Here is a 15,242-nt window from a genome sequence, read left to right as displayed (position 1 = left end):
AAAAATTAAAGATAGCTGGGTGTGGTAGGGGACACTTAATTCTAGCACCTCTGAGTTTGAGGCCAGCTTGATCTACATTTTGAACTCCAGGAAAGCAAGGGCTACACAGAGAGACTTTCTCAAACTAGCCCATCCCAAATAAATAAGTAAACAAAAAATAGCACTAACTGACTGAGAAAGCTATATTATCCAAAGGACTCTAGAATCTGCCACAGAGATACTTGCACATTCATGTTTACTATCACACTATTCAAAATTGCAGGGGAATAGGGCCAGATTAGATGTCCAAACAGAAGAATAGGTAATGAAAATATGGGATGTATCAACACAGTTTTAGTCAGCGGTTAAGAAAAATGAAATTATGAAAATTTCAGGAAAATGGATGGAGTGGAAAGTATTATATTAAGTGAGGTGTCCCAGTTTCAGAAGGACAAAGATTCCACATTTGTAATGTTTGTACTTGTGTAAATAAGGGGTGTTGAGATTGAGTATGTATAGATTATAAAACTAAAAAGGAAACCACAAAAAGTATTAAGAAAGGGAGCTTAGAGGACGGTAACGTGATACAAAAGTGGAAAGGAGGGTGGGAGGACACAAGGTAGGGAGGAGAGATGAGGAGAAAGGGGGAAAACAAAAACAAATCTTGTTAGAAAAATGCCACAATGGGGAAAAAAAGCCTACACTGAAAAGTCATAGCCATGTTGAACAACAAACAATTTACAGAAAAAAAGAAAATAAAATCCTGTTTGAAGATCTCTACAAACTGCTGTGGAATAGGCTTTTAAGTAAAACTTAAGAGTATATAATAGATTACAATTATCTAAAAGGAAGTGAGAATATGAATGTAATTGCATAAAAACATATTTGTAAAAGGGCAATATAAAAACTAATTAAAAAGTGACCTACTTATGAAGAGAAGGGGACAGAAATAGAAGCCAGAATTCTCCTCATGTACAGCTTTATACTTTTGCTTTTAAAACCATTATGACCCTGCATAGTTTGAAAACAAAACTAAATAGAAATATGAGAAATGTTAGGTAAGAAAAATCATTGAGGAACAAGATGTTCACAAGATGATAAAGCACCACTCTAAAGATTCCTTGCTAATTAATGAAAAAGGCAAAAGTGTATGCTTAGCCCTGAGGAACCTGGCAACTGACATTTGTAACTATGGGATTAAACTCAGCACCATTAGTTAATAATGGACAAATCCTGATAGGAGTACCCCAAGGTGAAATACAACATAAAACACACTACCTCTGCATCCTGAGTGCTCCAATTACAGGGGTGTGCCCTCACACCTACCTCTAGTGTTGAACTATCTTAATATCTGTACTTTCTTCATAGGGTTCAGGAAAAGAAAGAAAAAGAAAAACCATGTGTGCATGTAGTTTAGAGTGAAAGCCAGGGAGAAAACTGAGATAAGAGAAAGCAAATATGACAAAATTGCGTCAGTAAGTTGCCTCAGACTGACAACCTAAGTTTGGTCCCTGAGACTTACTTACATGGTGGAAGGAGAAAATGGACTCCAAAAAGCTGTACTTTGACTTCACACTCAATGCTGTGGTACTATACATCATAGACACACATAAAGCACTATTTAAAGTGGAGGGGAGAATAATTAGAGATATAAACCTAAGGATAATGATGTTAAACTAAAAATTTCAATTTTAATTAGAAGTATCAATATAAACTTTGTAATAATTGTATTTTTCCTTCAAATCTTCTTAAGAATTATAGAGACATTAAGCAGTCAGGTGCCTTAAGCACTCTAGTGTCCAGATGGTAGTTACTAAATAGTAGCATTTCCCAATGAATAAAAGAATCAAGAGCTTCTCAGGGAAATGGCTCATTCCTGGTCTAAGGTAAAAAATATAGAGGATGAGCCTACACATATTAGGAACTAAGGAAGAAAAACAAAGACTACAAAAGGCTATGTCAAGATGAAGCAGAAGCCAACCTAAATGCATTCCCACTGGCTAAAGACAGCACCAAGATTAAGCACAACAGACTGAATATTACATATGTACTTAAATCTCATAAACCCACAATGATAGAAAACAACTTGGTGGACAAGCGCTGAGAATGCCAAGGAAGCAATTCATAACTATGTGAACTAATGATGAATGAAGAAAAATCAAACTGCCTTTCCTGTATTAATGTGTCTTCTCCATCTCGTTTCTCTGCTATCTATGGGTTCAAGTTAGATACACACATTTTGATGGGCTGACTGGTTTCTCAGTGTGTACCAGTGTCTCTTTGGCTCTTTTCTTTGCTCTACTAGGGACTGAACCAAGGGTACTGTGCAACAGTTAAGCATTCTATTGCTGAGTAATAGCCCTAGCCCTCTCTGGCCTTTGGAATTTCCCAGCCAGCTACTCAAGAGAAAGGTAGAAAAACTGCTTGAGTCCATGAGTTTGAGGCCAGCCTGGGCAAAAGATGAGACTGCCTCAAAACATAGTAAATAAAAAGAAAGTAAATTTGGCATAGATTAAATTTGGGCAATTGCATTTGTTCCTTATTTTACTGGTTCCTCTAGTACCATTGTTTCTCACACAATCAGGTCTGGGGTGCCAACCAAAAAACGACTGACAATATCCTTAAAAAAAAAAAATTCTGTCTGCACGGGCTGGAGAGATGGGGTTCATCAGTTAAGAACACTTGTTGCTCTTGGAGAGGACCTGGTTTTGTTCCCAGCACCCACGTGGTGGCTCGCAATTGTCTGTAACTCCAGTCTGAAGGGATCCAATGACCTCCTGTGACCCTCCACAGGCAGTGGGCATGGTACACACCCATACAAGCACATAAAATAATTATATCTTAAATAATTATGACTGTCACTGAATATGTAATTTTTTCTTGTCATCATTCCCTAAATAAGATATAGTAATTGTTTACATTGCAATAGACATTACAACCAAGCTAGAGATAATTTAAAGTATTAGGAAGCCGGGTGTAACGGCACCTGCCTTTAATTCTATAACTTGGGAGGCAGAGGATCTCTGAGTTCAAGGCCAGCCTTGAACATAGAGAGTTCCAGAACATTCAGGGTTATGTAGTAAGATCCTGTCTCAATAAATAAATGAATGAATAATAAAGTATGCAGGAGAATATGTTGAAAGCTAGAGCATTAAACACTAGACTTGAGTGTGGAGGAGAGTCCCTAGAACTAGTCTGAGAGCAAGTGCAAGGAACTGTGTCATGACAGCAAATATCTACTGATATGATGCAAAAAGAAGTTACAATTCTACAGTACCACATATGCTACATTCTCACTGCCACAACCAAGAACTCAAACTCTACATTTATTTACCAGTTTATAGGAAATATGGGGAATGAAGAACATGACTAAATAATATCACAGAGCTAAAAATCAGCCAATATAATCCAGAGCGCAGGAGATCCTATAGGACCAATGCCATGGTTTTTTCCACAAATAAATATGAGAGAGGAGGGGTGGAGGGAAGGAGGGAGGGAGGGAGGAAAGGAGGGAAGGAGAAAGGAAGGGAGGGAGGGAGGAAGAGAGGAAGGGAGGGAGGGAGACATATGAAAGTTACAGATTAGCAGAAACCAATCTTAACACACGGACTGCATTTCGTCCCAGTTAGTTTTTTGCCAACTTGATATCATCCAGAGTTATCTTGGAAGAGGAACCTCAATTGAGAAAATGCCTCCATTAGATTACCTGTAGGCAAGTGTGATGCAGTGCCACCCTGGGCAAGCGGTGCTGGTGGTATTAGAAAGCAGGATCAGCAAGCCATGAAGAGCAAGCCAGTAAGCAGCACCCCTCCATGACCTCTGCATCAGCTCCTGCCTCCAGGTCCCTGCTCGTCTTTGAATTCCTTCCTTGGATTCCTTCAGTGATGGACTGTGTGATGGTTTGAATGTAAATGGCCTCCATAATCTCATAGGGAGTGGCACTATTAGGAGGTGTGGTTTTGTTAAAGACTGCATCACTGTGGGGGTGGGCTCTGAGGTTTCCTATGCTCAGGATACTGCCCAATCTCTCAGTTGACTCCCTGTTGCCTGCAAGATATTGGACACTGAGCTACTATTCCAGCACCATGTCTGCCTGCACACTACCGTGCTCCCTATCATGATGATAATGGACTGAAACTCTGAACTGTAAATGAGCCCCCCTAATTAAATGTTTTCTTTGTAAGAGTTGCTATGGTCATGGTGTCTCTTCATAGTAACAGCAGCCCTAAGACAGACTGGGACTAGGATAAAGCTAAACAAATCCTTTCCTCTCTGACTTGTTTTTGATTAGTATTTTATCACAGCAATAGAAAAGCAAACGAAAACACACTTGAATCCTGACTTGGACACAGACAATGCAAAAACGTTTACTGAATATTAGAGAGAAAAAAGTAATGCTATTTTACTGTGTATGATAGTATAGTATGTTTTCTTAAGAGCCCTCATATTCTGTAGATACATGCTGAGGTAATCATGAACATAACAATGCTTCAAAGGCTTTAAAATAGTTCCACGCTGGGGGTTATAAAAAACAAGATTGACCATATGTTACTAACTGCTGAAGATAGATGACTGGTGCCTGTTATTCATTATACCTTTTTCCTTCTATATATATTTAAATTATACATACATTTTTTTTTAAAAAAAAATCAGATTCCCCTGGACATAATAATGAGGAATAGACTACAAAGTGGGAAACATTTTGGAGATTAGTTCCTATAGGAACCTGCATGAAGTGGCCTGCACTGGAGAGATGATGCAGCAACAGCAAGCAAGCAAGCAAGCAAGACAGAATACTCAATGTATTTAAGAGGCAAAATTGATAGGACTTGGTAATTAGTCAATCATGCGGAGTAAGTGGAGGGGAAAAGTCAAAGACGAAGCTTAGATTTTTGTTTCTGAGCATGTGAAAGGCACTGAAGGGGAAGATCTGAGGAAGAAAGCTGGAGTTGGAGGTAAACTGTGGGACCAAGTGTAAACATGCCAGCTGAGATGAGGACAGCGAAGAAGATAATCACAATGCCAAGGGAAGGCAGTACCTGGGGCAGTAGCTAAGACCTACCTGTTTACTGCACAGGTTTGTTTTTTAAATTCTCTGGGCACCTGGACTTAGGCTAGTACAACAAACAAACAAACAAACAAACATACATACATACATACGCACGCACGCACGCACGGGCAACTGAGGGTGCAAGAGGCTCCCAACTCAGTTATCTTTCCCTAGCCAGCTCTTTCCCTTTTAGCCACAGACTTCATATGCCCCAAACAGGTTAAACTTTCTTGGACACTTGAGAAGATGCCAATGCCTCCCAGCCAGAGTTCTTACCTTCAGATCCTCACACAGGTCACCGTAGTCAATCTCGATAAGGGCCTCTCGAGCATAGATACTGGATGTTCTCTGGGAACCACTCACTGACTCCTCTCCCTGGGAGCTACCCTGAAATGTTGAGGTGGAGGGAGAGGCAGATGGAGCAGACTGGCCATTTGTATCCCTCTAGATATTAGGGGTTCCTTTGAAGCTTTCAGTGTCTTTGAGGAAGAACCTTGCTAGATAGCACTGAGGCAGAGGCCAACAGGAAGATCCAATTTCAAACTGGGCTCTTCCTCTCATCAAATTTTTGCATTGCTAATGTGAGGAGAATGCCAGCTAGCAGAGCTATACTTAAGATTAGGAATGGTTATATCATGGCCTACCAGGATCTGGAATACTAGTGTTCAAAATATTTTACTGAATGAAACTGAAAGGCTATGTGAGAAGAGTCCCTCAGTTACAATTCTCCACTCCTCACTCCCATCTTTCACTTCCAATCGATAAAATACCTCAGCTCCTCTGACGTAGCTCCCTCTCCTCCACCTAAACTTTCTTACCTCTGCATTGCTGATGTCCCCTACCCAACCCTCTTCTGGCCAACCTCCCTCATTGCAGCTAAGTCAAGTCTCAGGTCCTTCAGTTCCCCATCTTCCTCTGTTTTTGACTAATGTTCCTCAGCTCTCGTTCCTACCAATGTTCAGTATTTAACAGAGCTAAAAGCTCAAGTCCTAAGGATTAATTAATGAATCACTCCATTGTCTTTCTGACCACTCACTAGCTTGCAACTCTCCTCTCAAGTCAACAAAGCCTGACTTCACTACCTCCACCTTGCCAAATCTCTTCTGCATCCATCTTTACATCCCTCACAACTCTCTGCCTGTGGTCCTATCTTTTGTCTGTCTTTCACCACCATTTTTCATCTCCCATCACTGACTGGTTAGTTGTTCACAGATCACTCCCATCATCCACCATAATACTCACTTCTTCCTGACTAATATCATCCATGGTGCCCTTTGACAGTGGCAATTTGATGTCCTGCATCTTACAGGCCTGTAGCAGGTTGTGGCGGTCACTGCGCTTCTGTTCAAGCTTGGTCTCTATGGCTGTCACCTCCTTCTGTAAATGAGTCATTTCTCTAAAAAAGGTCCAAGCAGCTATGTTAAGAACCCAATTTGGAAAGCTGCCTGCTTTACCTACTTCCACCCATCCCAAACTGGAATCCACTTACTTGTTGGCACCGCCAAGCTTCTTGCGAATCTCTTCCATCTCATGATTCTTGTCATTCACTTCTGACTTTTTGGCCAGGTGCTGATTCTTAAGGTCTTGTAGCTGAGCCATGGTCTCATCTATTATCTTCATATGTCTTTGCTCCTCCTGGTCCCAGCAGGGGAATAAGGCAAGAAGCAAAACGATTCAGCTTGGAACTTTCTCCTTTTGCGCCCACCCACCCACCTTGCAAAAAGGCAATTCGTTGGAGATGTATGTCAATGATATCTGCTTTCAAACAACCCCTCAGACTTCTTTTACCATTCCCTAAATCATCTGGTTGCTTCCCCAACTACAAGTATGTAAATATTCTAGCATATTTCCTCACTTTACAACCACTTTAGGGTTGAAATCAATGGTTTTTTCTTTCTTTCTTTCTTTCTTTCTTTCTTTTCTTTTTTTGAGACAGCTGGCTGTGCTGGAACTCACTCTGTAGACCAGGCTGGCCTCAAACTCACAGATATCCACATGCCTCTGCCTCCCCATTGCTGGGATTAAAGGCATGTGCCAATACCACCTGGCTCAATGTTTTATTTTTAAAGTATTTTTCCAAATCAAAATTTTGTTACACATAGCATAATATCTGTATTTATTTTTCTTTTAGGTATGTGGGGTGTATATACATATTTACTCATATGCGTGTAGATGATATGCCACAAGTTTACATCAAGTGTCTTCCACAATCTATATTCTTTATATGTGCTTTATTTTTAATTATGTTTATGTGTGTTGAATATGTTCACGTGAGTGCAGGTACTCAAGGAGGCCTAAGTCATTCGATGCCTCAGAGCTGAAGTTACCGACAACTGGGAGCCGGGTGCTGGGAAACAAATTCAGGACCTCTAAAACTGAGCAGTATGAACTTTTTGGGGTGTTTTTATGTTTTGTTTTGTAGCCTTGGCTGGCCTCAAACTCAGATATCCACCTTCCTCTGCCTTCTGAGTGCTGGGATTAAAGGCATGCACCACCACCGCCTCACCAGTATACACTCTTTAATGCCAATCCAAAATCTCTCAAGCCTTTCCACCTTATTTTTTAAGACAAAGTCTCTCAGCAAGCCTGGCACTCATCAATTATTCTAGATTATCTATCTCGCAAGTCAAGGGATTGATCCTCTTGTCTCTGTCTCCCCAGCATGGGACAACAATATCATACTCAGCTTTTTAGGTTAATGCTGGGGATCTGAACTCACACTGTATAGCCAGCTCTTTCCAAATGGATCATCTCCCTAGTCATCAACATTTGTATATTTAAACTTATACTGGCAATATAGTATTTTCTTAATAGACACTAACCTGAGATTACCACTAGAAAGAACAAGAAGACTAGGATTGAGAGTTGGTCAATAAAATAAGAATTGCAGTCTTCCTTTAAATGTTCTGGTTTAAAATCTTTTTTTAAAAAAAATTTTACTTGTATGTGTGATTGTATGTCACATATGTATAGTTATCAGAAGAAAACATCAGACCTCCCTAGAGCTGAAGTTAGACAGTTGTAAATCACCTGATGTGGGCACTGAAAACTGAGCCTGGATCAAGTAGGCGAGCAGTACACATTCTTAACTGCTGGGCTATCTCCCCAGCCCACGTTTTAATTTTTTCAAAGAAAATCCTTCCTTCCTTCCTTATTTGCTCCCTTCCACCCTTCCTCCCTCCCTCTTCCCCTCCCCCTTTAATCTTTTAAAATATTATAATATGGGAGACATGTTGGGCTGGTAGAGTGTTTGCTTCTTATGCACAAAGCCAAGGATTTGATCCCTGGCACTACATGAAACTGTATAACGCTACATGCCTATTAATTCCAGCATGTGGAAGCTATGTATTGAGTTTGAGGCTAGCATAGGCTACATGAGGCATCACAAAAAAAAAAAAAGAAGAAAAGAAAAACAAAATACTTGGAGCCTGTCCTGGAACCAGCTCTTGTAGACCAGACTGAACTCAAACTCACAGAGACTCGCCTGCCTCTGCCTCCCAAGTGCTGGGGCTATAGGCATTCACCACTACCTCCCAGCTAATCAGAGTTCTTTGATAGTCAGCCTTCAATATACACAAATTTTTGTATCCATGGGTTTTGTATCCATAGTACAAAAAGCTGTACTATGCTAGGTGTGAAGGTGCACATCTTTAGTCCCAGAACTCAGGAGGCCGAGGCAACTAGGCCTCTGAGTTTGAGGCCAGCCTGATCTACATAGAGCTCCAACCATCCAGGGATACATAATGAAACATGTTAACTTTTGTTTTTTAATGTATTGATTGTGAAGCTATTTTTGTCATCCACTAAATCATAAAGTATAACAACTAGTTACATTGCATTAGCTATAATACAGAGGTGATTTAAAGCATTCAAGAGGATGTACATATTTTACAGAAAAACAATGCACCATTTTATACAGGAGACTGGCATTCTTCTGCTGTAAGAATCAAACAAAGGCATACTATTCTGATATCTTTCTGCTAACCTATTCAAAATCAAGTAAAAAGTCACATAACTACACTATCTTGGAGCATCCTAATCTGCAAGTGTATATAAGTTTCCAGTAACACTATTCCAGATCACTAAGGGTTAATGAAGAAATACACAAGGAAGCCAGGAGGTGGTGGCACATGCCTTTAGTCCCAGCACTTGGGAGGCAGAGGCAGGTAGATCTCTGTGTGAGCTCGAGGCCAGCCTGGTCTACTAAGCAAGTTCTAGGACAGCCTCCAAGGCTATAAAGAAATCCTGTTTCAGAAAAGCAAAAAGGAAGGAAGGAAGGAAGGAAGGAAGGAAGGAAGGAAGGAAGGAAGGAAGGAAGGAAGGAAGGAAGGAAGGAAAGAAAAAGACACAAGGAACAAATATAGGCAGATACAAAAGTCAAGTGATATATTCAAACCAAGAGAACCAAATCACTTCAGGAAGGAATGCTATACAGAACAAGGGTTTCACAATAATTTAAAGAGAAAGAAGACAAGAAAAGCCACCACACAAAACACAGCAACACAGGCATGCCAAACAGCATGACTGCAGCAGGCACTAGCATAGTCATACCATGAGATGACTGTGTGTCACTAAAACATCATCTGTTGCACTGAATTTCTGTGGCTAATCTGAATTTAGGGTCAGGACACTTGGAGCTATGCCTCTGATGGTACTTGCCAGCCCGTTCTTTCACAGCTGCTCCCTGCTCCTCAACCTTTGTGGGCTCCCAGAAATCCTTAACCCCCACCAGCATGTTTCAAGATAAGTCTGAGAAAGCTGTTGAGGGTATTATACACCTCAAGATAAGGGAGCAGATGATGGAATGCTGTTCACCTACAGCCACTACAAACAAGCAACTGGGGGCAATATAAACACACAACAACTCAAAGGCAAGGCTAAACTTAGACCTCAAAGGCAAGGCTAAACAGAATCAGTAGAACTGCTAAGAAAAACTCATAAAAGCTTATGTTGACAAAGTAGAAAAGCTAAAGAAAAAAAAAATGAGTATTAAGAGATTACATTTGGTTGCCAGCCAGGCATTAACCTATACTGATCCAGTTTCTTGTTTTTATCAAATACTGGATGTATGAAATAATGAAAATACCCAATGGCGCACTCAGCTGGTCGGTGAGACCATATGCTGATCAAAAATACGAAAATAATCAGTCAAGCCAGTCCCTCAAGGTTTTTAGGATAGAGTTCTAAGAGATTAGAGGTTGAGACAATTACTGACCTTCTCCAAATCATTTTTCTCTAGCATCTATTAAAAGTACAAGTTACCCTTTTCAAAAATCCAAATTTTGCCGGTTGGTAGTGGCATATGCGTTTAATCCCAGCAGAGGCAGGTGGATCTCTGCAAGTTGGAGGCCAGCCTGGTCTTCACAGCAAGAACCAGGACAGCTTCCAGCACTACAGAGAAACCCTGTCTTGAAAAACCAAACCAAAAACATAAATTACAAATTCTGTTAGTATTTAATTCATAAGGTTTGTCTTGGCTCTTGGTTAGGCACTATAAACACACAAACACTTTTTTTTTTTTTTTTTTTTTTTGAGACAGCCCTGGTTGTCTTGGAACTTACTATTTAGACCAGGCTAGCATTGAACTAAGAGATTTTCCTGCCTCTGCCTGGGATTAAAGATTTGTGTCACCACATCCAGCACAGTCATTTTTATATTTAAGTAATAATAGGATTTAAGCAGCCCCAGCTCTCTTAGAAAATACTTTTGCTTTAAATGACATCTGTATGTTACTAAAGTTTAAAGACCACTAAATTATATAAGTACATAATGCCACATAATTTTCTAAATTCCTACTTTCCAAGGGGCACTGGGTAGTCACCAACTTGGAACTACAAATAATGTTTATAATAAACATCAATGTGCTTGCACAAAGCTTTGCCAGCACTCTGGATTACCTCCTCAGGTACTACTGAGTTACGGTGCATAAATACATTCTGAAGCTTTGTGGTACGTGTTAGAATGTTATGTAAGAATATTGGTCTCCTGTGCCAAGAGGTAATGAGAAGTGTTTTTGATTTGTTTTTTTTTTTTTTTAATTTTTGGATCATGTGAGGCTAGAGAGATGACTCAGTGGTTAAGTGGGTGTACTCTCTTCAAAAGACCTGAGTTCAGTTCTTAGCACCGACACCAGACAGCTCAAAACACTATCTGTAACTCCAGCTCCAAAGAGATCCAACATCTCAGACCTCTGAGGATACCAACACACACATGGGCATAACCTGACACACATGTATACATAACCACATAGAGACAGACATATACATGCAATGTAAAAATAAAAGCTTTTAGATAATGTGGACCAGGAAAGAGATGGCTCAGCAGTTAAGAGGGCACACTGCTGTTTGAGAAGAACCAAGTTTAATTCTCACTCTCCCACATTAGGCAGCTCACAGCTGCTTAAAAATCCAGTTCTAGGATATCCAAGGCCTCGGGCCTCCATGGGCACCTGAACTCATGTGCCATACAGCCAACACAGACATAAACCCACAAATCTTAAAGTGATAGAAAATAAAGTACACCCAATGCCACTTTAATTTGTATTTCTTTGTTCTTGGGAAAAACTACGTATGTTTAAGGGCTATTTCAGTCTTTTGGAATGTTTATGTCACATACTCCCCTATTAAGGTCTTGGTGTTTTTTATTAAATGAAAAGTATATAAATTACAGACATCATACTTGTGTGCATCATATCTATTCCAATTTTCCCATCTTTTGACTTTCTCCTTCCTTACCTTCTTAAGCTTTTCTATCTCATTCTCATCCTTTTTCACTGTCTGCTCCCACATGTGTACTTTGTCCTGATCTTCCTTCAGCTGGTTCTTTTCAAAATCCAGTTGGATACCCAAGCGAGTCTTCTGATTCTCGAATTCCAAGCTGTAGAAAGAAAGAGGACCTAGACTTAGCCCTCAGGGCCTGAGGCTTCACCCACACACGTACACCAAACTGTGCCCAGAAGCTGGAACTCTTATACTAAAGACAGAGGAATCTAAGCCAAATTCTATCTATCCCCCCCTTCAAACACTAGAGACTCTGGCACCTTCCGAATTTACTAGGAGACATAAAAAAGAAATAAAAGGTTCATCTAAAACCATCGATTATGAGTTTTATTTATCAAGTTTCTATGTATTTTATGCAGATTATCTCTATTTCTGTACTCAACAACTCCCATAACTAGGCATTAATACCCTTACTTTACACAGGAAACTTAGGCTAAGAGGTTAAAAAAAATTTTTTTGGCAAAGGCCACAAAGCTAACAGCTAAGTAAATATCACATATTTGCTGGAATCCACTGGAATCCAAGTCTAATAAGCAGAACCCATGCTCTTTCCTATGTCATCACTGTAGTATAATATAGTGAGTGGGCTTATAAAGCTAGTATCCTGATTCTTCCATCTGCATGTAGTGCAACCTTAGTTATCTATACTGCAGATTCCTCATCTGTCATTGAGTTAATATGTAAAAATAATCATTCAGTATATTTTAGCCATCATCAATGTGAGGAATATTGGCTGTATCAGTTCACTTTGACCCAAAGATTTTGAGTCTTTCTAGCATCCTGAGCTCTATCCCAAGATTTTAGAAGCTCCTGAGGGGCAGAGCTTTGTCAGTGTAAGATGAAGAAAACATTGAATTCCTGCTGTTTTGCTATTTACCTCTTCAGAAACTCAAAGTACTTTAACAGTATATAGACACTAGCAGCCAAGCAGGGCTAGCTTCCAATTGCCCCACCAATCCTCAATATAGTTGTGATAGATGTTGCCAGACGTCATGCTAGCAGCTTAAACCTATTAGTCACTATAATCCAAAAGGAATGTAATTAACTCTACAATTTTGAGGTATGTAATTTTTAGGCCAATCTCCTATGTATGACTCATAAAGCCCTTGGTGATCCGGCCCCTACTGACCTTTCCACCTCCCCTGCCTTCCTCCTGACCCAGTTTTTATGTTCCAGGCATTCAAAACTACTTAGTATTCAGAACAAGGCATGCTCTGTCACATCTCTAAGCATGTTGTTCTTACTGGCTGGAACTCCTTTTTGTCCCTGCTTGGCTGGCTAAATCCTACTCACTCCTCAAATCTCTAATTCACCACTCCTTGTTCTTTTAATGCCTTTCCTGATAGCTCAGGGCAGGTTCTAAGTTTCTGGAACATATTGCTGTTTGAATTTCAGATGAGCTGCACTACTCAAATGTCATAGTTGATAACCAGATTTGCCATTACTCTCTATGCAAGACCCTTCCCTTATCTCCTTTATTCACTCTCTGATTTCTACTCCCATTATCTATCCTTCGTGTGGACACACATCTCAAAGTGATACACATCCTGGGCTAGGGAGACAGCTCGGTCGTTACAAGCATTTTGTTCCTCCAGAAGACCTGAATTCAGTTCCCAGAACACAAACCAAGTGACCCACAACCTGTAATGCCAATTTCCAGGGAATCTGATGCCATCTTCTGGCTCTTGGGAGCACTAGCACATGCATGGCATATTCTCATTCTCTCTCTCTCTTTGGAACTAACATATACAATGACATTCTCTCTATCTGAAGGCCTGTCCCTGATTACTCATTCTCTCTCTCTCTCCCCCATCTCTCTCTCTCTCTCTCATACACACACACACACACACACACACACACACACACACACACACACAAATAAAAATAAGTCTTAAAATGCACATCCTTTCAAAACATCACTGTTTTAAAATTTATACAAATGCACTATATCATCTTATTTATTTTTCCATCCATAACAGATTTGTAAGTTATCCATGTTACTGCCTATAGATCTATTCTTGTTTGAACTGCTCTACAGTACTTCAAGTCTATGTTTATCCCAACAGTGGCAATATAGATGGCCACTAACAACTCAATAATACAGATTATGCCCAAATGAACAACCCTCAAATGTGTCTCTTTCTGATCCTATAAGATTCTCTGGTACATACACCTTCAGAGTGAGTAAGTATGTATGTATAACTCCAATACTAAAGAAGACATCTATTTTCAGCAAATACTACTACTACTACTACATTATTTTAATTGGCATTTCTCGGATGAAGAAATCAAACAATTCCTACAGTTTGCAGAGATTCAAATTCTTCTTTCTTTGACCATTTTTTAAATTAGGTTTCTTGTTTGTCTTCTTGAAATTTTCTTCTTTATTGACCAACCATTCCGTCCTGAAATTCATCATCTACTTTTTGCTCAAGAACTCTGTAAGTTCACTGAGAGAAAAACAAAGCAACAGATTCTATTTTATATCCTTCAAACCTAGCTTGCAGTAGGAAAGCAATAGATATTTACTGTAGAAATGGTGGTACTAACGGCTGAATCTCAGGGCCTCATACATGCTATTCTAAAGGCAAGTGCTCTACCACTGAATAACAATTTCAGCACTTTTTTTTTTAAACTGTATTCAAGGCTGGCCTTGGACTTGGAATCCTGAGTAGCTGTGATTATAGGCATATACCACTAGATGTCTGCCTCTAGATGACCTCTTAACTGAGACCCAAGATCCAGGGCTTGACCTCCTTCAGTAGTGACTATTATCATGTCCATCTGCCTAACCTCCACTTCCCTTAACTCCTCCAATATCTAGCATAAGAAAATCCAGTACAAAGTAGATATTTAAAAGGCTTTAGTAAGTGAAGCCTAATGACACATGCGTATTATCCTAGCATTGAAAAGGTTGAGGCAGGATTGTTGAGTTCTAAGCCAGCCTGGGCTACACAGTAAGTACCAGACCAACCAGGGTTCCAAGCAAGACTATCTGAAGCGACCAAATCCAAAAAAGTATTGAATGAATGAATGAGTGCACATATGCCGCAAATAAACTAAAATGAGGGGGCCTGCAATGCAAGGGGAGACTGCACCTTAAAAACCAAAGACAAATACAGTATAATAATGTAACATAATATAATATACAATAAAATGAGGGAGGGGGGGCTTGCTTCTTTTCTGGTTACACGCCCAACCTGGAACTTCTTTTCATTTCTAACCTCTAATACACAAGGATAATAGCAAAACAAAAGATAGTGTTTATTGCTCTTTGTAGGTGCTGTTTATTATGCTGAGTAATTAACAAAGATTATTTATTTCATCTAGGGGCTAGAGAGACAGCTCAGAGGTTAAGAGCACTGGCTGCTCTTTCAGAGGTCCTGAGTTCTATTCCCAGCAACAACATGGTGGCTCACAACCATCTGTAATGA

The 15,242-nt window shown here is 39.9% G+C and overlaps 1 protein-coding gene across 1 annotated transcript in view; it reads right to left on the bottom strand.

Annotated features, from left to right (window-relative positions):
• The window catches only part of Smc1a (structural maintenance of chromosomes 1A), a 44,535-nt gene that overhangs the window by 9,376 nt on the left and 19,917 nt on the right, over positions 1 to 15,242 (bottom strand). Inside the window, exons 16-19 of the mRNA XM_051178692.1 lie at positions 11,764 to 11,905; positions 6,519 to 6,664; positions 6,272 to 6,425; positions 5,306 to 5,416 (exon numbers count right to left, since the gene is read on the bottom strand). Coding sequence (XP_051034649.1) covers positions 5,306 to 5,416; positions 6,272 to 6,425; positions 6,519 to 6,664; positions 11,764 to 11,905 — 553 coding nt within the window. The remainder of the gene's footprint in view (positions 1 to 5,305; positions 5,417 to 6,271; positions 6,426 to 6,518; positions 6,665 to 11,763; positions 11,906 to 15,242) is intronic.

This window comes from Phodopus roborovskii, unplaced genomic scaffold, assembly GCF_943737965.1.
Source record: "Phodopus roborovskii unplaced genomic scaffold, PHOROB, whole genome shotgun sequence".
Taxonomy (NCBI): Eukaryota; Metazoa; Chordata; class Mammalia; order Rodentia; family Cricetidae; genus Phodopus; species Phodopus roborovskii.
The sequence above is the reverse complement of the archived record's forward strand: the minus strand, read 5'-3'. Positions and strand labels throughout refer to the sequence as shown.